At 46.6% G+C, this 26,484-nt stretch overlaps 2 protein-coding genes across 2 annotated transcripts in view; one reads left to right on the forward strand and one right to left on the reverse strand.

Annotated features, from left to right (window-relative positions):
• The first annotated feature begins 7,954 nt into the window (after positions 1-7,954).
• Positions 7,955-8,592, forward strand: LOC134099252 (uncharacterized membrane protein C3orf80 homolog). The gene has a single exon (XM_062552042.1). It carries the CDS (start codon positions 7,955-7,957, stop codon positions 8,564-8,566), a length of 612 nt encoding a protein of 203 aa, XP_062408026.1. The 3' UTR covers positions 8,567-8,592.
• A 3,726-nt stretch (positions 8,593-12,318) lies between these two features.
• ift80 (intraflagellar transport 80 homolog (Chlamydomonas)) overlaps positions 12,319-26,484 on the reverse strand; it is a 101,502-nt gene continuing 87,336 nt past the window's right edge. The window contains exons 16-20 of the mRNA XM_062553351.1: positions 25,371-25,542; positions 16,991-17,080; positions 16,554-16,726; positions 15,138-15,261; positions 12,319-14,260 (exon numbers count right to left, since the gene is read on the reverse strand). Coding sequence (XP_062409335.1) covers positions 14,150-14,260; positions 15,138-15,261; positions 16,554-16,726; positions 16,991-17,080; positions 25,371-25,542 — 670 coding nt within the window. The 3' untranslated portion in view covers positions 12,319-14,149. The remainder of the gene's footprint in view (positions 14,261-15,137; positions 15,262-16,553; positions 16,727-16,990; positions 17,081-25,370; positions 25,543-26,484) is intronic.

Genomic DNA, 26,484 nt, shown 5'->3' on the forward strand with positions numbered 1-26,484 from the left:
TTAATTAGCTAGTTAATTAGTCGTCCCGATGGGAAGTTCATTTTCACCGATCTGTCACTTCACCATCCCATCCCACCACACACACGTCCTCCAACAGCAGGCTCAGCCCATCCCACCACACACACACACTACACACACACGCCCTCCTCCAACAGCAGGCTCAGCCCATCCCACCACACACACACACTACACACACACATCCTCCTCCAACAGCAGACTCAGCCCATCCCACCACACACACACACCACACACACACGTCCTCCAACAGCAGGCTCAGCCCATCCCACCACACACACACGTCCTCCTCCAACAGCAGGCTCAGCCCATCCCACCACACACACATCCTCCTCCAACAGCAGGCTCAGCCCATCCCACCACACACACACACGTCCTCCAACAGCAGGCTCAGCCCATCCCACCACACACATCCTCCTCCAACAGCAGGCTCAGCCCATCCCACCACACACACACACACTACACACACACATCCTCCTCCAACAGCAGGCTCAGCCCATCCCACCACACACACATCCTCCTCCAACAGCAGACTCAGCCCATCCCACCACACACACACATCCTCCTCCAACAGCAGGCTCAGCCCATCCCACACACACACACACATCCTCCTCCAACAGCAGGCTCAGCCCATCCCACCACACACACACACATCCTCCTCCAACAGCAGGCTCAGCCCATCCCACCACACACACACACTACACACACACATCCTCCTCCAACAGCAGGCTCAGCCCATCCCACCACACACACACGTCCTCCAACAGCAGGCTCAGCCCATCCCACCACACACACACACTACACACACACATCCTCCTCCAACAGCAGGCTCAGCCCATCCCACCACACACACACGTCCTCCAACAGCAGGCTCAGCCCAGCAGCCCAGCAGCCCAGCAGTCAGTCCAGAGCAAAGGTGACAAGTGAATGAGGAGCGCATAGGAAACAATAAGCTGCCATTAAACCCCAAAACACCTGCTCACTAGTGTGTTCACCCTGTAGTCCTGTCCTGTTCATAAACACCCGCTCACTAGTGTGTTCACCCTGTAGTCCTGTCCTGTTCATAAACACCTGCTCACTATAGTGTGTTCACCCTGTAGTCCTGTCCTGTTCATAAACACCTGCTCACTAGTGTGTTCACCCTGTAGTCCTGTCCTGTTCATAAACACCTGCTCACTATAGTGTGTTCACCCTGTAGTCCTGTCCTGTTCATAAACACCTGCTCACTATAGTGTGTTCACCCTGTAGTCCTGTCCTGTTCATAAACACCTGCTCACTAGTGTGTTCACCCTGTAGTCCTGTCCTGCTCACTAGTGTGTCCACCCTGTAGTCACCCTGGCCGTAGCCTTTTCAGTTAAGTTAATTCTGATTTTTATCTTCGTGAAACTACATTGACTGTTATATCTCCTTCTTGCATCTGTTTCTCACACTCTTTCAGGAGGTGAGAGTGGAGAAGCAGGTCTGAATCTACTTCACCGGGCTTACGGGAGAGTTCTTATCCTGTTAGTCCTTAGTTATGAGTCCTTATTTAAGAGTCCTTATTTACGATTCCTTGTGTGCGAGTCCTTATTTACTGTAAGAGTCCTAATTTCAGAGTCCTTATTTACAGTAAGAGTCCTTATTTACGAGTCCTTATTTTAAGAGAGGGGTTTAGGCTCAGCTCTACTACTATGAGTTGCCTGCTTCTCTACGCATTAAGTTAGCAAAAAACACACACACACACACACACACACACACACACACACACACACACACAGCCTTACTCTACAAACTTCCTCCTCTGGACTCTCCACCTTGATTATGACACTTGATATAAAAGTGTGTGTAGGTACACACACACACACACACACACAGGATGCATGACTGGTTGTGCTGAGGAAGGCAAAACCGGGGGGGGGGGGGGGGGGTAGAGTTTATCCCCTTTCCTCTCCAAAGCAACTCAAAGTGCTGACCAATGATCTGGCCCAGATAAGAAGGCAGCAGCGCGACGCAACCCAGAGCTCCGTCAGGGGCGGCCTGCACCACCAGAAGAGCAGCGGAAGTGTGTGGGTGTCAAACAACTACAGCCGGGGACTTTTATTTTACCATTACACTGCGTGTGTGTGTGTGTGTGTGTGTGTGCGTACGTGCGTGCGTGCGTGCTGTGTATGTGTGTGTGTGTGTGTGTGTGTGTGTGTGTGTGTGTGTGTGTGCGTGTGCGTGTGCGTGTGCGTGTGCGTGTGTGTGTGCGTGTGCGTGTGTGTGTGTGTGTGTGCGTGTGAGTGTGCATGTGCGTGTTTTGCTTTTTTGAAGTGTGTGTGATTTACTCTCTGCTCAGCGTGGCTCAGCACAACCTGTTTTCTATTAGCATGGGTGCAGATGTGTGTGTGTGTGTGTGTGTGTGTGTGTGTGTGTGTGTGTGTGTGTGTGTGTGTGTGTGTGCAGATGGGATTTCTGTGATGCAGACGGACTCCCCTCCCACACCCATGACCTGCCCCGGCTCTGCCTCGCACGCTCCAGCCCTCCAACCCTGACCACTCACACAGCCAGAGAGAGAGAGAGAGAGAGAGAGAGAGAGAGAGAGAGAGAGGGTCAACCCTGACCACTCACACAGCCAGAGAGAGAGAGAGAGAGAGAGAGAGAATTTATACAAGACAATCAAATATTAAATTCTTCCCAAATTGGCTTCTCAAAATGTAACAGAACAACAGATCACATATACACTTTAAATACACTAATAGATGAACATGTACACAAAGTAAAAAAAGGAAAAATATTTGCCTGCTTCATAGATTTTAGTAAAGCATTCGATTCGGTTTGGCATGAGGGACTTTTACTAAAACTTTTAGATAACAAAATTGGAGGAAAAACATATGATGTAATTAAAGACATGTATACAGACAACATATGCTGTGTAAAAATTAACAACAAACAAACTAATTATTTCAATCAGACAAAAGGAGTTAGACAAGGCTGTTGCCTGAGCCCGACATTATTTAATATCTATATCAATGATATAGCGACTAAACTTGAAAATTCACCATCTCCAGGGCTTAAACTTCTGGATCGAGAAATTAAATGTCTGCTCTTTGCCGACGATCTACTCTTACTCTCCCCCAGTGCAGAAGGATTGCAAGAAAGTCTTAACACCCTTAGTGAGTATAGCCAAACATGGGCCCTTCCAATAAACATGGAAAAATCCAAAATCATAACATTCGAAAAAAAACATTCAAAAATAAGTAAGAAACTCAACTTCACCATTGGCAAACAAGAACTGGAACAAGTGAAAGAATATAGCTATTTAGGACTAATGATCTCATCAACAGGAAAATTTGACAGTGCTATCAAAAATTTAACCGAAAAAGCAAGAAAAACATATTACATATTACGTAAATCACTAATTCAATTTAACCCTCCAGTTAAAATGTGGCTTAAGATATTTGACTCCTTAATAAAGCCTATACTGCTATATGGAAGCGAAATTTGGGGCCCCAAATATAAAGAGAACTTTGATTTATGGGACAAAACCCCTTCTGAGATATTCCATTTGGAATTCTGCAAAGGCATCTTGGGGGTTAACAGAAGTTCTCCTAACCTAGCTTGTAGAGCGGAACTTGGAAGGTACCCTCTCCTTATTAATATTCAAAAGAGAGCAGCAAAATTCTGGCACCACCTGCAGATAAGTAAACCTGAGAGATACCACCACACTGCTGCCCAGCTGAGGAGTAGACACCCTGAGAAGGAACCCCTAAATCACCTCATCCAAAAATATAGTCTAGACAACAATGATTTAAGTATAGTCTCAAAATTAAAACAATTTGAAAAAAGGTCTAAAGAACAATATGTCAATAATTGGAAGGAAAAAATTGAACTGATAAGTAAACTAAATTATTACAAAGTAATACGAAAAGATTATAAATTGGCACCATATCTAATTCAAATCAAAAATCATCACCAAAGAAAACTACTAGCCAAGTATAGGTTAAGTGATCATAGCCTTGCCATTGAAAAAGGGAGACATAGGCAAACCTGGGTGTCACGTGAACAAAGAATATGCATTCATTGTAATACTGGAGAGATAGAGGATGAAGCCCATTTCCTAACAACATGTACCAAATACAAACACTTAAGAGAAACATACTATAAAAGAATAGAACACGTTTGCCCAGAATTCACTAACTTAGACAATGAACTAAAACTACCATTCCTCCTGGGAGAAGTGAATAGCCTTACACAATTAGCCTCTGAATACTTAGAGTCCTGCCACATTTTGAGAGAAGAATCCACATGACCCATCAACTCGTGCTGCTTATTATTTACATTAGTATAAGTTAGTGTAAGCTTTTCTTTTTTTTCATATATTTCCTATTCATTATTATTTAGTATTATTTTTCATTAGTATAAGCTTTCTTTTTTTGTGTGATTATCTGTATTTCTTTTTTTTTTTTTTTTTTGTTCTTTATTACTTAATATTACAGTATGTATTATTATTCCACTATTATAACCTGATTGATGCTTTGGCAATATTGTATTTACATTCATGCCAATAAAGCTATTGAATTGAATTGAATTGAGAGAGAGAGGATCAACCCTGACCACTCACACAGCCAGAGAGAGAGAGAGAGAGAGAGAGAGGGTCAACCTTGACCACTCACACAGCCAGAGAGAGAGAGAGAGAGAGAGAGAGAGAGAGAGAGAGGGTCAACCCTGACCACTCACACACACAGCCAGAGAGAGAGAGAGAGAGAGAGAGGGAGAGAGGGTCAACCCTGACCACTCACACAGCCAGAGAGAGAGAGAGGGGGAGAGAGGGAGAGAGAGAAAGAGAGAGAGAGAGAGAGGGGGGGGAGAGAGAGGGTCAACCCTGACCACTCACACAGCCAGAGAGAGAGAGAGAGAGAGAGAGAGAGGGTCAACCCTGACCACTCACACAGCCAGAGAGAGAGAGAGAGAGAGAGAGATTCAGATTTATTGTATCATAGAATAACTTTGGTAATGCAATTGACCATGTCATACCAATAAAACATTTAGAAACTGAAATTGAAATTGAATTTGAGAGAGGCACAGAGAGAGAGAGAGAGAGAGAGAGAGAGAGAGAGAGAGAGAGAGAGAGAGAGAGCTACACACCCACCTTGATTTCCCTGCCAGCTGCTATCTAAGCAAGGTGCGGTCTGAACTCTGCCCAATTCTGGCATGGAACCACACCGGGTTTGCACTGAAGTCACAGGCTTTGGTCCTCTAGTCTCTTGTAGTGAGGGACTGACATGAGTTGATGCACTTAAATGCTGAAAAATAGGTGCAAAAGTCCAGTGGAGTTTATTTGTACATGAAGCACAAGAGCACAATGATGTTCACCAGTTCTGCACAGCTCTGTCTTTAGTAACAGTCATCTCATCTCTCACACACAGACAGTCCTTCTCAGCGGGCTGCGGGGCAATTAGGGTTTTTTTCCCCCTCAGAGACACAAATAGCCTAAAGCATTTCATAATGAATTCTGAGTGTGAACATCTGTTCTTTGGCATGACCAAACCTGTTGCGCATGGGTTCTTCGAGAAAGACTCAGCGTGTAGCACAGAACAGATCCACTACGTCCTCGTTCAAAGAGGAAACACGACTGACAGACCCTAGAACTGTCCCATGGCACCCGGTATGATTCTGTATCAGAAAACGATACATTAGGAACCATTTTAGGAGCAATATTTTAATCAAATGACGCAACCTTTTTAGCTTTAGTGTATTTGAAGGCTAATTTCTAGATACCATGTGGAAACTTTTTTTTTTTTAAAAAAAGGATATGTCCATTTCAGTGTGGGGCGCTATAGTTCAGCCACACCCAAGGTCCAACACTTAGGCTAGCCTATGCACAGAAACATGTGGAGGCGGCGTGAGAGGATGCTGTGGTTGAGTTATGCCCCCGTTCTTGAGCATGGAGACAGCAGGCCTCGTCTGGATTAGCGACAGGGGAGCCCTGCAGAGCGCTCGCCTAAGACTTTGATTGCACTGGATGAATCCTCGGGGACTCGTAGTCATTACTGCTGCTGAAATGGCACCAATCCCGGGTCTGTGTCTGTGATGCATCCTTTTCCACAAAATGACCGTTTATCTTCTCCTCTTCCTCTATCGCTCCTCCCTTCCTCCGGGGGCTGCGGCGAGTAGATGCTCTCATCTGGCCGCACAGGTGGGGTTACTTTGAACCATTCTGTCGGTGAGAAGTCGTCACAGAGTCAAATAACAGAGTGATTTTGTTAAAAAAAATTATATATATATATATATATATATATATATATATATATATATATAGCCTACTTTTTCAATTTTACATGAAATTAAACAAAACATTGAAACTTAAGAATTTGATCATATAATGACAAGAGAGAACACACACACACACACACACACACACACACACACACACACACACACACACACACAATGAGAAGGTGACGTGTTGATCCTTCTGTTACCAAAAAGACTTCAATCAAAAGGCCAATAGGACGACAAATGTTATTCTGCGTATTTGTTTCTGTCATTACAGCATAATGCTGCGTGTATCGCGTTTCCATAATTGAGAAAAATTGCAGGGAGAAACGCGATACTGCATAAATTAAATAAATTAAGCAGTGTGCTGCTCTCCCCTCGCTGTATTCTACAGCATAATGTCTTGGTAATTGAATTGGGCATATTGTGCATTACCCCTACTCATGTTAAGGGAATATCGACTAAATCCGAGCTTTTCAAATATGTTAAGAAGAAACGGCATAATGGCAAACGCCCAAACAGCGTGGAAGAGATTGCTTTCATCAGAAGAGCAGCAGTCTGTTAAAAACCCAAACGCATACAGTATGGTTATAGCCTCTGTCCATCACAAAAGGCCCCAATATTACCGGTAAAAGGTAAATAGTGTCAGACTTGGAGCAGGCCGGCTGCCACACTAGTCTATCTGAATAGGCTTAAGTGTTTATGGCTGAAGCAGTCATTTCATAATTCCTCCACATGGTTGCAACATGACTGAATCCAGATGTGCGTAAACGTTATGGCTGAACCCAGGTAGCCTATGCGTTTCGGTGTTACTTCACCAGAGCACAGCTCTACCACATATCATAAATGAAATATAGTCATGATATGAGAACATGAAACAAATAATGTTGTGTATAATTACACAATGGAGATCAAATAGTCGAACACAGTGGCCCTGTTATGTCCTTGATATCAGGCCTAGGCCCTCGGAGTGTGGAGGAACATTTTAACTCAGATGCAGACAAATCTTGTCCCAGTCCTTGCCAATTAAAATGCTATAAATTACAAACAGACAAATACAGACGATCAGTATCAAGCACAAAGCGAGATGCGTGTTTCTGAGCGCGTGGCCAGCATAGTCTAGATTCTCTTGGGTCCACTGGAAGTGATATGATTGCTGACGCACTTAAGGGGCCATTGAAACCCACAGTAAAAGGGCCATTAATATTTAATTGGGTAGTTATCTCACTCAGTCTTCTATTTTTAAGATAATCGACCCTATTGATCAGGTGTCATTATTTTTCAAACAACCGACGCCACTGCGTTTTATACGTCCTGAAAACAGTCTGTTGTGGGCACTTGATTTTGCTCTGGGCACGGCGTTCTGGCCCTTCTGTGTCTAGCTCCAGTATTGATAAAGTGAGTCTGGTCAAATTTCTCCTGCGGTCTTTTGAAGCTCTTTCCCTGTGATGATGTAAGAATGGCTTTGATTTGCCAGTAAGCGGACCGAGGGATCACCACTCGCACTGGGCTACCGTGTGGACCACCGGTCGGAGATCTGTCTCGATGCCACTTACCCCGGCACACATTTTTAAGTGAAATACCAGCTATACTGCCAATGGGATTGCCCACAAGAGATATTCCACTTTAGCACTGCGAACAATCACAGCCCACGGCAAGAACACCGGTGACTGGCGGGAAAAGAGACCCTCGGAGTCCCAGCATGCTTCATATGCAACATGACATCAGGACGTGCGTGCGTCTTCTGACCGCTTGCCTGATCTACACCTGTCAAGCACTTCAGGACTGTGGAAGCGTACAGTGCGCAAGTGACGACCGGCGATGCTGCTCACACGGTAACGTGACCGTCGACTGTTGCAAGCTGAACACTCTGCACGCCTTCTTAGACAACGTTGGCTGGATTACGCGGAAACTGTCCGGCATCCTTATCCTTCTGATGCTTTTCGCGATTGGTTATTTCATCCAGCGAATTATCTGTCCGAGGCCGCGGCGGCAACAGGACCGAGGAGCGGAGGACCCTTCTCTCCTGAGCGCGCACACCACGGCGTCGCAGGACTCGCTCCTCGACCGCTTCCCAGACCAGCGCATCATGGACTTCACCTCGCCGGTCCTTCAGCTGCCGACGTACGATGAGGTGAAATATTTGCCCACATACGAGGAGACTATGCAGGAAGTGGATAGGGACCGTTCTGATGAAAATCTGCTGGCATCTTCCAGACTACAAGTAGGAGTTCTGAACGACGGTGCGGGAGAGACGCGTAGGGGTGCCGCGAGTGCCGCGAGTGCCACAAGGACCACCCGCAACTCAGTTTAATAGCTAAACGAAGAGACAACTCTGCTTGTAGCCCACTGCTTTAAAGTTGTTGAATGCAGCGGATACACCATTTGAACATACAAGTGCAATTATAACAAGCAGAGAAGAATGTCAGGACATTGAGTTTTTAAACAATTGTATGTCTATATTCTAAATGTTCCATTTAGCAGGCAAAATAATTGTAGTGCATCGCGTTTTGTGTTGACAGCTAACCTGGCGCTAACATCTCATAACCTCTGAGCAATAAACCGGTCCACATTTTAAAATATAGTTTAGGAAATAATAATCAGACTGGTTCATAATTCCCCTGCTTGTGATGAAGACGCGATGAGTGTGATAGCCTGCTGTCAGACTGTTAAACTCCAGGTACGGCTAAATCAGTGTGCTTGTTAAGGCTTTCACTGGACCACGACATTGCTGATGAGAATACACAATAGGCTATTGTGCAGCTGTGCCTTTGGTTATGGAGCAAAGAATTTAGGCGATTAAATGACAACAGAAAACAAGTACCCAGTTTAAAATGATATATGATATGATATATGACATGATGTGACACACACACACACACACACACACACACACACACACACTACTGCTATACAGCTACTGTGAGGATTTCGAGACTTTGAGCCAACACTTGTTTCATATCCCTTCTAAAGATGCTTGATTCTCAACTCACTCTCATCCATGTAGAGACTCGTAGAACCTGAAGTTCTGCAAATTGCGTAGGGGAGACCCCAAATCTGATTTAGTAGCCTGAAGGGGAGACCCCAAATCTGATTTAGGAAGGGCTATGGGGCAGACACGATGCAAGAATTTCCATTAAGAATGTGAGTAGACCAAGGAAAGAGTTGCTGTTCACGCATGGCCGATAAATCTACGTCCAATTGGAAACTTGTTCACTATCAGGTGATTTGAGATCAGCTTATACAACTCTGCCGTTATTATTTATTATTATTATTTTAAATTATTATGTGTTTTTTTAGGCCAGGATGACCAGCTAGCACCAGGTCTCAGTTTCAACAATCTTCAAAACAAAAATAGTAGCTTATGGTCGTCATGGCTCCTGGTTTTACCAAAGATTCTTGGTTTTACTCATGGTTCAGGGCTTGTCTTAGACTCCCATTCTCACAGTCATTATAAGGACCTCTATGGGTCTTCTATATTGATAGTGTGGTGATGTGACTACAAGAAATCTTGAAGAGGTGATTATCCAAGAACAACCACTTACATTTTTACAGCCATGGTCCCAAGCCTGCGGCTCATCTCGACTGCATCACTAGTAAGGCCTGGTTGATTATGAATGGCCGAGCCTCTCTGCAGCCCTGGCTCCCTCGGGACATGGGGAGGGATACTGTTTCACTTCCCTCACCATCTATGCAGGTCAAAACTAACAGCCCATCATCTGGAGAAGTCCTCTGTAAGGCCAAGCACACTGCTCGTGCTCGTGTCAGGACGAGCTGGCCAGGCAGGGCCAAACAGACCTGTTTCCTGTTCTTTAGCAACGCTAAGCATCATCAGGTTTCGCTCCTCTTTCAGAACTGCTGTTCAGACAACAATTAGTTCATAGTCTTACAAATGGGTTCTCCTGAATGTTTTCCTTAATGTTCTCCTTACTCATCAGCTGTTTGTTTGTTTTTTTGAAATTATTTTTATATTATAGTCATATTTAAGAAACTGTATCCGATTGTATTGAAAAGACATTACAGTGAGACCGTCTTTAGCGCAGATTTACACTGACTGGTCTTAACAACACATTTAATTATTTAGATATTGCTTTCCAAGGTACACAAAGTGCTCTACAGTGAAGGGGGACCGGGGGCTTATGAACAACCACCAACATACATGTCCCACATATACACACTGACCTACAGTACAGGCCAAAAGTTTGGACACACCTTCTCATTCGGACACCCCTTCTTTATTTTCATACTATTTGACTATGAAAATTGTAGATTCATACCGAAGGCATTAGAATTATGAATTAACACATGTGGAATTATATACTTCACAAAAAAGTGTGAAACAACTGAAAATATGTCTTATATGTTAGGTTCTTCAAAGTAGCCACCTTTTGCTTTTAATACTGCTTCGCACACTCTTGGCATTCTCTTGATGAGCTTCAAGAGTCACCTGAAATGGTCTTCCAACAGTCTTGAAGGAGTTCCCAGAGATGCTTAGCACTTGTTGGCCCTTTTGCCTTCACTCTGCAGTCCACACGGTGGTTGGAACCAAAGGTCTCCGATTTTGACTCATCAGACCAAAGCACAGATTTCCACTGGTCTAATGTCCATTCCTTGCGTTCTTTAGCCCAAACAAGTCTCTTCTGCTTGTTGCCTGTCCTTAGCAGTGGTTTCCTAGCAGCTATTCTACCATGAAGGCCTGATTCAGGCAGTCTCGTCTTAACAGTTGTTCTAGAGATGTGTCTGCTGCTAGAACTGTGTGGCATTGACCTGGTCTCTAATCTGAGCTGCTGTTAACGCGCGATTTCTGAGGCTGGTGACTCGGATGAACTTATCCTCCGCAGCAGAGGTGACTCTTGGTATTCCTTTCCTGGGACGGCCAGTTTCTTTGTAGCGCTTGATGGTTTTTGCGACTGCACTTGGAGACACTTTCAAAGTTTTCCCAATTTTTTGGACTGACTGGCCTTCATTTCTTAAAGTAATGATGGCCACTCGTTTTTCTTTACTTAGCTGCTTTTTTTCTTACCATAATACAAATTCTAACAGTCTATTCAGTAGGACTATTAGCAGTGTATCACCCCTGACTTCTGCACAACACAACTGATTCCCAACCTCATTTATAAGGCAATAAATCACACTTCTTAAACCTGACAGGGCACACATGTGAAGTGAAAACCACTTCAGGTGACTACCTCTTGAAGCTCATCCAGAGAATGCAGAGTGTGTGCAAAGCAGTAATCAGAGCAAAGGTGGCTACTTTGAAGAAACTAGAATATAAGGCATATTTTCAGTTGATTTACACTTTTTTGTCTACCACATGTGTTAATTCATAGTTTGATGCCTTCAGTGTGAGTCTACAATGTCAATATTCATGAAAATAAAGGAAACTCATTGAATGAGAAGGTGTGTCCAAACTTTTGGCCTGTACTGTATATCCATAAAGATATCTATATATGCATGTACATGCCATGTGGCTGCAACAGAATCAAAGCCCTGTGTGTGTGTGTGTGCGCGTGCAAGTGTGTGCGTGTGTGTGTGTGTGTGTGTGTGTGTGTGTGTGTGTGTGTGTGTGTGTGTGTGTGTGTGTGTGTGTGTGTGCTAGTCCTGGGTTCAGGTGGCGCTCTGCTGAAGGCTGCTGTCCCAGTGGTGGGGTGTTCCTGGCTCATGTTGCACGGCGTATGGATGCAGTCCAGGGCTGGGCAGGAATGACACCAGAAATGATGTGATCTGTGTGTGTGTGTGTGTGTGTGTGTGTGTCACATAGCCTAGGTGATATCCAGGGCTGGGCAGGAGTGACACTAGAAATGATGTGATCTGTTTCAAGTGTCCCTTGTAAACACCAAAGCAAAGCTGTGCCAACTGGGCTGTTATTCAATCTCCCTCCTGCTGGCCAAATGGTACCTACACTTTTACCCATCCCTCTCTCTCTGTGTGTGTATGTGCGTCTCTCTCTCTCTCCCTCTCTCTCCCTCTCCCTCTCTTTATATCACACACACACACACACACACACACACTAAATTGCTCTGAATTATTCTACAGCAAAGAAAAAAATGCAGTACAGTATTCACTTCATATACATTTTTTATTAAATGCATTCTTTTACATTTTACGAGGTAAATAAAATGTAGAAAATGTAAGATTATAAATACACAACAAGAATGATAGAAAAATATATACACACCTTGAATTTGGGGTGTAGCCCATGGAAGAACATTACAAAACCATCACAAACGATTAACAAAAACAGTTACGAGAAAGTCATTTCTTTACTCGCCATGGAAACATTCATACATCAGAATGGTAACTTCAAAAGGAATGAAAAGGAAAAGACTCATAGAAAAACATCAGTTGGAATAAATCAGAAAGGTTTTGTAGCGAATAAGACTTTGATATATTGCATTTGGGACATTCTAACTGTACTGGTTTACAGTTACTGAGCTAGTGTTGGTCTAAAATTCATCCTTCTGAGAGGACTGGCTGTGGTTGTGTCTCTAAGCTAGTGTTGGTCTGAAATTCACCCTTCTGAGAGGACTGGCTGTGGTTGTGTCTCTAAGCTAGTGTTGGTCTAAAATTCACCCTTCTGAGAGGACTGGCTGTGGTTGTGTCTGAAAGGGAGTTGAGGACGGAAATGATGAGCTGAAAGTGATCAAGCGAGCGGAATGTGCATTACACTCATTACTGATGACGGAGTGGCCACAGGAAGTCCCGCTGACCGAGTACCATCTATGGTGGACTGGGACTAGTGGACTGGTCTGTGTGGATATCTATGGTGGGCTGGTCTGTGAGGATATCTATAGTAGACTGGTCTGTGTGGATATCTATGGTGGGCTGGTCTGTGTGGATATCTATGGTGGGCTGGTCTGTGAGGATATCTATAGTAGACTGGTCTGTGTGGATGTCTATGGTGGACTGGTCTGTGTGGATGTCTATGGTGGACTGGTCTGTGTGGATATCTATGGTAGACTGGTCTGTATGGATATCTATGGTGGGCTGGTCTGTGTGGATATCTATGGTGGGCTGGTCTGTGTGGATATCTATGGTGAGCTGGTCTGTGTGGATGTCTATGGTGGGCTGGTATGTGTGGATGTCTATGGTGGGCTGGTCTGTGTGGATATCTATGGTGGGCTGGTCTGTGTGGATATCTATGGTGGGCTGGTCTGTGTGGATATCTATGGTGAGCTGGTCTGTGTGGATGTCTATGGTGGGCTGGTATGTGTGGATATCTATGGTGGGCTGGTCTGTGTGGATGTCTATGGTGGGCTGGTCTGTGTGGATGTCTATGGTGGGCTGGTCTGTGTGGATGTCTATGGTGGACTGGGAATAGTGGGCTAGTCACCCAACCAAGCTGAAACCAATCTTGCCATTCAGATGACAAACCGGCAGCATGAATGAATGCTCCTCCCCAGCCACACAGTCCTTCCTTGTAGTCGCTACTTCTGAACCGATTCCTGAGTCCTGCTTTGGGTTTAGCGTTTTAGATGTGATCACAAGAGCAAGAGAGAGAAATGTTGTCTCCGATGGAAGTCAAGGTGTAATCCAATACCCAACCATTCATTCCAAGGGCACAGGAAGGAGCCAATGCAGAAGCGTTAAAAAAGGAATGCGGCGAGTTTTCACATAAATCTCCGTTTCTCCAGGTCACCCAGTACTGTCGGTACGAAACAAAATAATAATAATAAAAAAATGGTCTGCCTGGCTGCGTTAGCTGCTGGTTGTAGCAACTCGAGCTAGGTAAAAACAATGTTTTCATTTTGTTTCGTACTGACTGTCCTCGTGACCTCGAGAAACTGAGATCTATGTGAAAACTGCAGATTTCTCCTTTAAGGGTTTTGGTCAGTAGCTCTGGTCTGCCTCCTAAGAGAGAGAGAGAGAGCGAGCGAGAGAGCGAGAGAGAGAGAGCTCAGTGACGGGCGGCTACGCTGCTTCTGACGGAGGTCGTGGCCGCCCTCTCGCGCTCTTTGGCGAGCTCCATCTCGATCTTCGCCTGGATCTTCTCCCAGTCCACCTCCACCTGAAAAACACCACCCATTTACTCAGCTACACCCAAAAGAGCTGCCAGGCCGTCTAGACAGTCTGCTAAGTAGAGAAATGAAAGAAGGATAAGTTTCGATCTGGCGTTAATTTCATTAGTCAATCAGGAACTACGCAGAAAGGTCTGGAAAGCTTTTACTGTGATTGGCTGGGTTTCCCAGATTCGTTAACTCATTGAGTGCCAACAACGTAATATTGCGTTTTTAGCTCCCATGCGTAGAGTGCCAACAACGCAATATTGCGTTTTTCGCTTTTTTTTTAAATTACGAAACTAGACACTGTAACTCACCTTATGTGTGATTTTTGGAAGTCTATCATGAAGAGAACTGAAGTAGATGACGATCAAAAACTCATGAAATCCTACAATCCGTAAATGTATGTCTGTCTTAAGTGGCTTATATCTCCGTTTCTAGAGGAACAACGGGGATTTTGATGAAAACTAGCCACTGTTTAGCTTGCGATTTCTCAGGAATGGAGACACGTAGAGATAAACGGTTTTCACCCACTGAGAGCTCAGAGTCTTACGTTTCAAATGAGCCATAGTATATGTCCATAACTATAACATAGAATACGCTGTGGCTCTACAAAAATAGTCAACAACGATCTAGCTTGCCGGCACTCTGGGACATAGCTTCCAAAAACAATGCGGCATTCAATGAGTTAAGAAGCTCTTAAGTGCTAATAACTTCTTAGGAGCACTCTAAGAACATTCTAAGAACGCTCCTAAGAAGTCCCAAGTGGCCATTGTGTTTAGGCAATACAAACATCTTTCAGCAGCTTACACCCTTCTGAGTATTGCAAGAAAAGCTTTTACTGTGATTGTGTTTAGGCAATACAAACATCTTTGAGCAACTTACCCCTTCTGAGTATTGTAAGAAACGCTTGTTTGTTTCCTCCTTGCCAAAGTCTTCCAGAAACTTCTGTCGGTGTGCTAGAACCGTATCCACGTGAGTTTTGTGCTTCACTGCCAGTTCCAGGGCCCTGCGCATGTGACAGAAGCAGAGATCAAACACGAAATCAGCTCTGGAACTGAGGCAGTGTCTGTCTTTGTTAAAATATTCACAGTTTTATCGATCTCGCCTGTTTTAGTCACTCCCCTACAACAAACACCAAGCTCCATCTCAGGCAAGCGGAAATCATCTGAGAATGCCCTGCCCCTGCCCCTGTATTATCATCTGAGAATGCCCTGCCCCTGCCCCTGTATTATCATCTGAGAATGCCCTGCCCCTGTCCCTGTATTATCATTTGCAGGTTGAGCTGAAATATGTTTACAAATTATTCAACTTTGCCACCACCATATAGCATGGTAGTACGGCAGCATGATTGCATTTCACTAGATTTCTTTTTTTTTTTTAATAGAAATAATGTTATAGAAATACTACAGTATTTTGGAAAATACATACTATTGAAGTACTCTAAGACTGTATTATAGGCCCACTATGGAGGCTTTTATAGAGGTATTTCCAGGGGTGGAGATCCCAGGTTCAGAAAGTAAAAGTCGTGCCAGGTATTTGATCCAACCACTTAGTAAACCAGCTCATCCTAACCAGCCGCTAGGCAGATCAGATAATTTGTGCTATGCACAGGTAGAAAGAATATACAACAGGACTTTTACTTTCTGGAACTGGGATGACCGCCTCTGTGTATTCCAGAACATCAGAGACGTTCTATCACATATTATACTCCATATGACTACCATATGACTACTATAGAAATGTTCTGTTCCTACTAGAGTAGGGACATCCCTAGCCATCTTCAAAAAATGTGTGAAAACCCAGCTCTTCAGAGAACACCTCCTCTCATAGCACTACTACAGACAATTGCACTCATTGATGCAATTATTGTGGTTTTTAATTGTTATTAGAAGTGCTCTTAAAAGCTTAAATGTTGTATCATGTTGTAAGTCGCTTTGGTTAAAAAGCGCCAGCCAAATGTAATATAATGTAATGTGTTAGTACTACAGAAGATGTGTTTGCATTGTGCGGTGCTGTGCTGTGCGGTGCTGTGTGCGCACCTGTCCCAGTTGTAGAGGTTGATGTGCACCTGGATGGCCTGGTATAATGTTATAGTACTACATTGTGCTGTGCTGTGCTGTGCGGTGCTGTGTGCGCACCTGTCCCAGTTGTAGAGGTTGATGTGCACCTGGATGGCCTGGTATAATGTTATAGTACTACATTGTGCTGTGCTGTGCGGTGCTGTGCGCGCACCTGTCCCAGTTGTAGAGGTCGATGTGCACCTGGATGGCCTGGTATAATGTTATAGTGTGTACGCACCTGTCCCAGTTGTAGAGGTTGATGTGCACCTGGATGGCCTGGTAGGTGAGGCCGGCCTGCAGCAGCGTCCCCTCGGCCTCCACCTGATGCCCGCTGAAGAGCAGCATGTGCGCCGCCGACGACTCCTTGGAGGGCAGCTCCTTCATGAAGTTGATGTACTGCACCTTATCGATCTGCAGCCACACACAGGGACACACACACGTCATCATGGAGCTACACAGTCAGAAATACCCATAGCAACCTGAAGCAGATTATTTTGATGATATTTTTATGATTGTTTTTTTTACATTTACCAAAACTGAAAGCCAAGGATGGATTCGTGAATCGGATTTATTACGAATACACATAACCACTCAGCAATGATTTCACAAAGGTTGTTTTGGAGAACTGGTGTGTGTGTGTGTGTATGCAGGTTAGACCGGTTGAGCCAAACTCACCTCTCCGATAGCCGCGTAGGCCACCTCGGCCGTAGCGAGCTCTCGACTGGTCATGGCCATTCCCGCCAGACACGCCCAGAGGGTCAGGTCCTGCAAGCAGAGGCGGCGGTCAGTGTGCTGCCCACAGCCCTGAGGCTAACTGGGAATTTACACCAGAGACATTCTAGAAGCTTTTCTCAGCCGCCCGTCTGACGCATGTCTATTGTTAGCGACGGAATTCCATTAGAATCAGTGTATCAATTTCCACACTGCCGGGTCGTTAGCAGAACAGAGAAACGGGTATTTTTCAGCTTCAATTTCTATTTGTGGGGCGTAGAAAGACACGTGGATTGAACGCACTGGTAAGTCATGTTAGAGACAGAGGTGGTGTAAATCGATTCATTTACGTTGCTTACAGTACGTCTCGCTTGCGGTGTAAATTCCCAGTAAGCAGGGCTGCTTGACCTCTGTCTGTAGAGGCGCAGAACACAGGCCTGGTGCTGTGTGTATTGCCTCTGTCTCTGTCTCTGCTCCGCTTTAGCCCAGACACGCTGACAGTCTGGACACCCAAACACTGAGGCCAGGATTTTGTGTCTGGACAATCAGCGAGCTGAGGCAGCTGGGTTTGGGCAGTTGGGGGTGGGCAGGGCAGCTGGGTAAGGGCAGTTGGGTTAGGGGAGCTGGGTTAGGGGAGCTGGGTTAGGGCAGTTGGGGGTGGGTAGTTGGGTTAGGGCAGTTGGGTTAGGGCAGTTGGGTGTGGGCAGTTGGGTTAGGGCAGTTGGGTAAGGGCAGTTGGGGGTGGGCAGTTGGGTTAGGGGAGCTGGGTTAGGGCAGTTGGGGGTGGGTAGTTGGGTTAGGGCAGTTGGGTTAGGGCAGTTGGGTGTGGGCAGTTGGGTTAGGGGAGCTGGATTAGGGCAGTTGGGGGTGGGTAGTTGGGTTAGGGCAGTTGGGTTAGGGCAGTTGGGTGTGGGCAGTTGGGTTAGGGCAGTTGGGTAAGGGCAGTTGGGTAAGGGCAGTTGGGTTAGGGGAGCTGGGTTAGGGGAGCTGGGGGTGGGTAGCTGGGTTAGGGCAGTTGGGTCAGGGCAGTTGGGGGTGGTCCAGTGGTCAAATGGAACACCTGAGGGGTGTGTGTGTGAGCCCAGGGGCTGCCCCTGTAGTTCATGCACTCTGGAGAATGCACCAGCTAGATAGTTAAATAATGGCTAAATAAATAACAAATAATCATATGCACTACAGTAGAAAAAGTCTCAAAGTCTTAAATAAAAATAACCATATGCACCACAACAGAAAAATCTCCATGTCTCCCAAGTTCTTAATTAAAAATAATCATATGCAGTTCACTATAGTAGAAAAAGTGCCCATGTTCTTACAAAAACAGAATGTTGTGAGTGCCCTCTAGTTAACGGCTGACGCAATGGTTTTACATTTTATTATAAACTGTGCCGAATCCGGCAAACCTTAATCCAACAGTGCCGAATCCGGCAAACCTTAATCCAATTGTGGTTTGCAATACAGTACTGTAGTGATCCACAAAGGGACATTCACAGGAGGGTGAGACCAGGCTAGAAGCTTGCAAGCAAACACAAGCATCGCAGACAGACAGACAGACAGACAGACAGGCAGACAGACAATGTGCACACAGATGCAGAGCAATATGTGGCGTTTGTGACTGATGGGAGCAGGGTGAGACAAAAGTGCCAGACAGGAGGATAAATACCCTTCTGCTATCTGTGCATACAGTATAATAACCCAGTCTCACACAGTTAGCCTAGCGTAGCATAACTCACTAAAAGTGGGTTAGACCAGTTAGCCCAGTGGTTCCCAAACTGGGGTCCGGGACCGCCAGAGATTGCAGGGGGTCCGCACAATGTTGCCTGGGCTGAGGTTGTGAGTTCCCAAAATTACATTTGCACACTTTAAATGTATAAAACCCCAATAACACACCCAGTTGGATCATCAAAACTCTGTATAATCCAAATTAAAACATGTTTTCGTTCCACATTTAAATTCATGTAGCTATTTATTACCACTGACCTCGGAACTTGTGTAAGCAACCCTCAGGTCGGGCTATGCTAGGCACTGGTAATTCATCCCCGGACCCCAATGGTTGAATGAAACAATGTCTTGTGTGTGTATGTGGGTAGGAGTTTGGGGCAGGGGGCCCTGGGGGCCTTCAAGGAGAAAAGGTTGGTTAACACTGAGTTAGCGTATAGCTCCCTTTAAGATACTGGCAAGATATAGGCTAACTGGTCTAACCCACAGCAAGTGAATTATGGAAGTGTAACTCAGTGTAACAGTGAAGATGGCAAATATGCCAATTTCCCCCAATGTTGTTCTGTTCCTTTAAGGCTGAGTCCCTGAGACAGGCTGACTCATGGCATGGTATGGTGCAAGGGTGTAGTGGGGTAGGGATCGGGAGGGCCGTGTGTGTGTGTATGTGTGTGTGTGTGTGTGTGTGTGTGTGTGTGTGTGTGTGTGTGGGAGTGGGTTTGGGGGTGGAGGGGGCAGGAACAGGATGCTTGACTCCCTGCCTGTTGCGCATAAGAGCTGTTTTTGTCCGCATACTGTAGATGTTTGGCTGCTCTAAACCCAAAAGCCTGCGAGCACCACATGTGTGCCAGAGTGACCAGCTGACTTCCGTGAAAGGCCCCCTCGAAAGCCGCACCCTTACGGTAAGATGTGTTAGCGGACACCACTGCCAGAGGGACGACGCATGACGAGGCGTGCGGCGCGGCGACGCGAGCGTGATGCGGGGGGGACGCGCCCCCCCCACCCCCCCCACCCCCTCTGGGCCCGAGCACCGAGCGGCTCCTATGCAGCGCTGCGTTCCCATGCTGCTCGCCACCAGGCACACTTAATAACAACCCTCCTGATCATTAGCAGGGAGGCTCGTAAAGTCACGTGAACCGTAAACTGTAACTCCACTGCCATCATAGTCAATAAAACCTGCCTCAACACCACCTCCACAGCCCCTCAACACCACCTCCGCAGCCCCTCACCCCCTCGCCTCACCCAGCCCCGCTCCGCCTTTTAAAGGGTGTTAAGAGGGTACAGTGTGCAGCTACGTACGTACGTCCACCATTTTTAGATTTTAATGATTTGAGCTGATTTATGTGCAGTGAGGCCTACATAGTATTTATGGCTACTGATGATTAATAGATTTTGAAGTTATTATATTTTATACGACACGATACATTATGATCAACAGCTCTTAAAAGTTAAACCGATCAGTTCATTTTTAGTCTATAAATAAGGCACAACAACAGTGTGCCTGTATATATGTGTGTGTGTGTGTGTGTGTGTGTGTGTGTGTGTGTGTGTGTGTGTGTTAATGTTTGCATGCAAAAATGGGTGCACAACATGTCCATCCATTAATTAGAGTGAGCTTATGTGTGGGTGTGTGTGTGTGTGTGTGTGTAGAGTTGTGTACGTGTGTGTGTGTGTGTGTGTTTGTGAGTGTGTGTAGAGTTGTGTACATGTGTGTACATGTGTGTGTGTGTGTGTAGAGTTGTGTACATGTGTGTGACGGTCCAGCTGAAGCGTGGTACTTCCCCCCAGTGACTGGCTCCTTTGCCTCCTCTGTGTCCCCCCCCCCCCCCGCTGGACTGTGGTCAGGGCGTCATAAAGCGCACTGCTCTGCTCCACTCCGCTCTGCTCGGTACAGCGCCACACGGCGTGTCCCTCGGGCGCGAGGCTCGGCGGATTACTCAGCGCTGAGGGCTGTGGCGGTCGGTCGGCGGGTAATAGCCACTGTGGCGTACGGTAAATGGTGTCACGCTGGCTCGATAGAAACACATTTGCGGAGCGTTAAAAGCACTCTTGTTTGGGAGAGCTTAGTCACTGGTTTGCTAGAGTGCCTCAGGAACCCTCATTTACGCCCCATAAACCCGCCCGCGAAAAACAACAACAGCCACCAGAGCAGAGGATGCACAGCAGCGGCTGTGGAGAGGCCCAGCGGGCCCGAGGGAGTGGGCAGAGACAGAGACAGAGGGGTCATCTGGACACCAGGTCCACTGCCAGCTTCATGCATCTCAACACAAAGAGGTGACTTAGAGCCAGATCACTGAGCCTCAGCCACATCACAACTGTGTGGGACTTTTGAAGGAACGAGAGTCCCCACAGACAACATGGCGCACCATCACTCTGTGCAAATTAAACCTACACTGATGCATACTGTGGATGGGTTAGGTCTTTTAAATGAGCTGTTTCTGACTGGTAGGCTTGGTGCTTAACTCTAACGTATCTATAGTGGTTCAGGGTATTAGCTAGCCAGCGCTGCTGTCTCTGTTGCACACTTGTGGTCCTCTGCTACAGTAAAGAGAGTGTGCTGGCATGAGGCCATCCCCCAGTACCTTAGAGGGCCCTACTGTGTTAAAGAGGCTTTAGGCCCCAGTAACTTAGAGGGCCCTACTGTGTTAAAGAGGCTTTAGGCCCCAGTACCTTAGAGGGCCCTACTGTGTTAAAGAGGCTTTAGGCCCCAGTACCTTAGAGGGCCCTACTGTGTTAAAGAGGCTTTAGGCCCCAGTAACTTAGAGGGCCCTACTGTGTTAAAGAGGCTTTAGGCCCCAGTACCTTAGAGGGCCCTACTGTGTTAAAGAGGCTTTAGGCCCCAGTACCTTAGAGGGCCCTACTGTGTTAAAGAGGCTTTAGGCCCCAGTACCTTAGAGGGCCCTACTGTGTTAAAGAGGCTTTAGGCCCCAGTACCTTAGAGGGCCCTACTGTGTTAAAGAGGCTTTAGGCCCCAGTAACTTAGAGGGCCCTACTGTGTTAAAGAGGCTTTAGGCCCCAGTACCTTAGAGGGCCCTACTGTGTTAAAGAGGCTTTAGGCCCCAGTACCTTAGAGGGCCCTACTGTGTTAAAGAGGCTTTAGGCCCCAGTACCTTAGAGGGCCCTACTGTGTTAAAGAGGCTTTAGGCCCCAGTACCTTAGAGGGCCCTACTGTGTTAAAGAGGCTTTAGGCCCCAGTACCTTAGAGGGCCCTACTGTGTTAAAGAGGCTTTAGGCCCCAGTAACTTAGAGGGCCCTACTGTGTTAAAGAGGCTTTAGGCCCCAGTACCTTAGAGGGCCCTACTGTGTTAAAGAGGCTTTAGGCCCCAGTAACTTAGAGGGCCCTACTGTGTTAAAGGGGCTTTAGGCCCCAGTACCTAGAGGGCCTTACTGTGTTAAAGAGGCTTTAGGCCCCAGTACCTTAGAGGGCCCTACTGTGTTAAAGAGGCTTTAGGCCCCAGTACCTTACTGTTTTAAAGAGGCTTTAGGCCCCAGTACCTTAGAGGGCCCTACTGTGTTAAAGAGGCTTTAGGCCCCAGTACCTTACTGTGTTAGAGAGGCTTTAGGCCCCAGTACCTTAGAGGGCCCTACTGTGTTAAAGAGGCTTTAGGCCCCAGTACCTTACTGTGTTAAAGAGGCTTTAGGCCCCAGTACCTTAGAGGGCCCTACTATTTTATGTTAAATAAGCTTTAGGCCCCAGTACCTTAGAGGGCCCTACTGTGTTAAAGAGGCTTTAGGCCCCAGTACCTTAGAGGGCCCTATTATGTTAAAGAGGCTTTAGGCCCCAGTACCTTAGAGGGCCCTACTGTGTTAAAGAGGCTTTAGGCCCCAGTTGCTGTCCTCTATTAACCACCCTCTCTCCTCTGGCTCCTCTGCTCCTGATGAAGCTGGCTGGATGTGGAGGAGGTGCGGAGGGAGAACAGAGATGGGGAGGCGGGGAGAGTGTTGGGGAGGCGGGGAGAGTGTTGGGGAGGCGGGGAGTGTGTTGAGGAGGCGGGGAGAGTGTTGAGGAGGCGGGGAGAGTGTTGGATGTGGAGGGAGAACAGAGATGGGGAGGCGGGGAGAGTGTTGGGGAGGCGGGGAGAGTGTTGGGGAGGCGGGGAGTGTGTTGAGGAGGCGGGGAGAGTGTTGAGGAGGCGGGGAGAGTGTTGGATGTGGAGGGAGAACAGAGATGGGGATGCGGGGAGAGTGTTGGATGTGGAGGGAGAACAGAGATGGGGAGGCGGGGAGAGTGTTGGATGTGGAGGGAGAACAGAGATGGGGATGTGGGGAAAGTGTTGGATGTGGAGGGAGAACAGAGATGGGGATGTGGGGAGAGTGTTGGATGTGGAGGGAGAACAGAGATGGGGATGCGGGGAGAGTGTTGGATGTGGAGGGAGAACAGAGTTGGGGATGTGGGGAGAGTGTTGGGGAGGCGGGGAGAGTGTTGGATGTGGAGGGAGAACAGAGATGGGGATGCGGGGAGAGTGTTGGATGTGGAGGGAGAACAGAGATGGGGATGTGGGGAGAGTGTTGGGGCCTCTTTCTGGACTCACCTCCTTCTCTGAGGCCTACCATAGAGAGGCCACACAGACAAACATGATGAGGGGAAGGAGACGAAGAGAAGGGTTTAGAGTGAGAGTGAGTGCGTTAGAGAGTGAGCATTAGAGAGTGAGAGAGAGAGAGAGATGGAGAAAGAGAGAGAGATGGAGAAAGAGAGAGAGAGAGAGAGAGAGAGAGATAGATGGAGAAAGAGAGAGAGAGAGAGAGAGGAAAGCCAGCCATGAGCCCACTGAGATGGAGAGACAAACATTAACTTTCACCATAACCACAATGTACACACAGACACACACACACACACACACACACACACACACACACACACACACACACACACACACACACACACACACACACACATTAAGGACACAAGAAAACATTCAGGACATGACACAGACAAACATGCATTACAGTCACAGACAGAGAAGAGTATCAGATGAACATGTAATGGAGGGTGTAGTCATCCCACACATGCACCAACTAGGAACCCCCCCACCCCACACACATAGACACACACACACACACACACACACACACATTAAGGACACAAGAAAACATTCAGTTCAGGACATGACACAGACAAACATGCATTACAGTCACAGACAGAGAAGAGTATCAGATGAACATGTAATGGAGGGTGTAGTCATCCCACACATGCACCAACTAGGAACCCCCCCACCCCACACACACACACACACACACACACACACACTCAGTCAAATAGAGCCAGCACCAGACTGCAACAGGGTGTTGTAACAGTGGAGAGTACAGTACGTGAGTGATCCGATCTGAGCAACCCCGGAATAATAGATCTAGGAACACAGACGCAGGTGCTGTAACAGAGGAGAGTGTGTGATTGATCCGATCGGAGCAGTTGGGAATACTGGGAATGCTGTGACCCCCTTGGCCCTGTCATCTTCATCAGCATCTATTCAGCACCTCAATGTGCTAGCAATTAGAGCGCCCGCTAATTCCACAATTCATCCCGACTCTTTACCTCGGAGGAAAAGGGGGATCAGGTTTCCTTCGGCACTTAGCTAAATAACACTTGATGTTCCAGTTTTAGGGGACAGCTAATGTTGTGGGGGCTTTTTCTTTTGTTTAAACTCTTTACTGTTTTTTTCAAATTTTCCACAAGGAAACAAAATTATGAGGTTTATTATAACAGGTTAATATGATTTGTCCTTTGCCTTGGGTTAAGTTTCCATTCTTGTGTGATCATAGTTGACGTCTCATTTCTGTCTAACTGACGAATAACGAGCACTAGGAAGTGAATCAAGGCCAAGAGCCTGGTGGCTATCTCCATACCGAGGCCTACAACAAACGTATTATTCATTTTGCAAAACTGTTTTTCAACTGGCGCCGGTCTACGCATGCTGCAGGTGACGAAGAGTCAAAAGTTAGTTCACAGCTCATTAGGATTCCATTAAGGCTCGGAATCCGCCAAGTGCCGCGAGGGCTGCGTTCGCCTTGTAAGGCCTTTCTGTTTCCATCTCCCATCGTCTCGCCAGTTAGGTGGCCTTTTGTTATTCTACATCATATCTTAATACATGACTTTAGGGATTTGATGAATATAGCACCATTTGTGGAATAAGAAATACAATACAGTAATTTCCTGTGTAGTAGCCGCAGGACAGTGTTTCATGCAAGTTAAAAGAAACAAAATCATATTAATACCATATTAACTGCCCCCGTGTATTAACCTCATAACTGAAGAAATGTAGCAAAATCAAATGTTCCAGTGGCGAATTACAATACTTCATTTCCTGTGGCTGAGCTATTCCACCTGAGCTCGTCCTGCGTGCGTGTCCAAAGCTTAGGATGAGACACAAACGCATCAGAATGCAGATGGCTACGTCCCGACCTCGTCTCCTAGCGTGCCTGACCATGCAACGTCATCCTTGGCGAAGCGACACACACGCCTGCCCGTGCAACGTTACCTTGGCGAAGCGACACACACACGGCCTGCCCGTGCAGCGTCACCTTGGCGAAGCGTTACCATGGCGAAGCGTTACCTTGGCGAAGCGTTACCTTGGCGAAGCGTTACCTTGGCGAGGCGTCACCATGGCGAAGCGTTACCATGGCGAAGCGTTACCTTGGCGAAGCGGCAGAGGCGCAGGGCGTCCTCCCAGCGGGCCGTGCCGGCGTACTCGTGGAGGATGGCGGGGTACGGGGACACGGCGTTGTACACCAGGGAGCCGTCCACCCGCCGCACCGTCACCTGCGTGCCCACGTAGCTCAGGATGTGAGGCGTGCTGCTCAGCTCGCTGCAAGGCATGATGGGATGGTGTCAGTCAGCCGGTGAAGGGAAACAGAAACAGACACACACAACCCTATATTCTTTTCTATGTCCTATGGTTCTGTGTTCTTTTCTATATATGTCTGTTATGTTGCTGATTAGATCATCAACAGCCACAGCAACGAAGAGGAATGACCGATTATTTTATTATTGTGTTAAATATTCCAAATGTACAGCACTTTAAGCTGCACTCTGTGTATGAAAGGTGCTACGCAAATAAAGATTATTATTATCATTAACAATAAAGACCTCACATTTTCCTCTAAGGAGTTAATGAAACAGCTGATATGTATGTTAATAACACATATGTTAATAGGATGGCTTCCGAGGAATGGTTGGCCAAAGACAGAGTAGATGGCTGAGATCCTGAAACCATCAGCACTACACCACTACAGTATCACTTTGCCAGTGCTTCCATACACATGTATGAAGATAGATAGGACACCATGCAGCTCTAGTGCCACACACATGCATGAAGATAGATAGGACACCATGCAGCGCTAGTGCCACACACATGTATGAAGATAGATAGGACACCATGCAGCTCTAGTGCCACACACATGTATGAAGATAGATACAGTAGGACACCATGCAGCTCTAGTGCCACACACATGTATGAAGATAGATAGGACACCATGCAGCTCTAGTGCCACACACATGTATGAGGATACTGTAGATAGGACACCATGCAGCGCTAGTGCCACACACATGTATGAAGATAGATAGGACACAATGCAGCTCTAGTGCCACACACATGTATGAAGATAGATAGGACACCATGCAGCTCTAGTGCCACACACATGTATGAAGATAGATAGGACACCATGCAGCTCTAGTGCCACACACATGTATGAAGATAGATAGGACACCATGCAGCTCTAGTGCCACACACATGTATGAAGATAGATAG

The sequence above is a fragment of the Sardina pilchardus genome, chromosome 13 (assembly GCF_963854185.1).
Source record: "Sardina pilchardus chromosome 13, fSarPil1.1, whole genome shotgun sequence".
NCBI lineage: Eukaryota > Metazoa > Chordata > Actinopteri > Clupeiformes > Clupeidae > Sardina > Sardina pilchardus.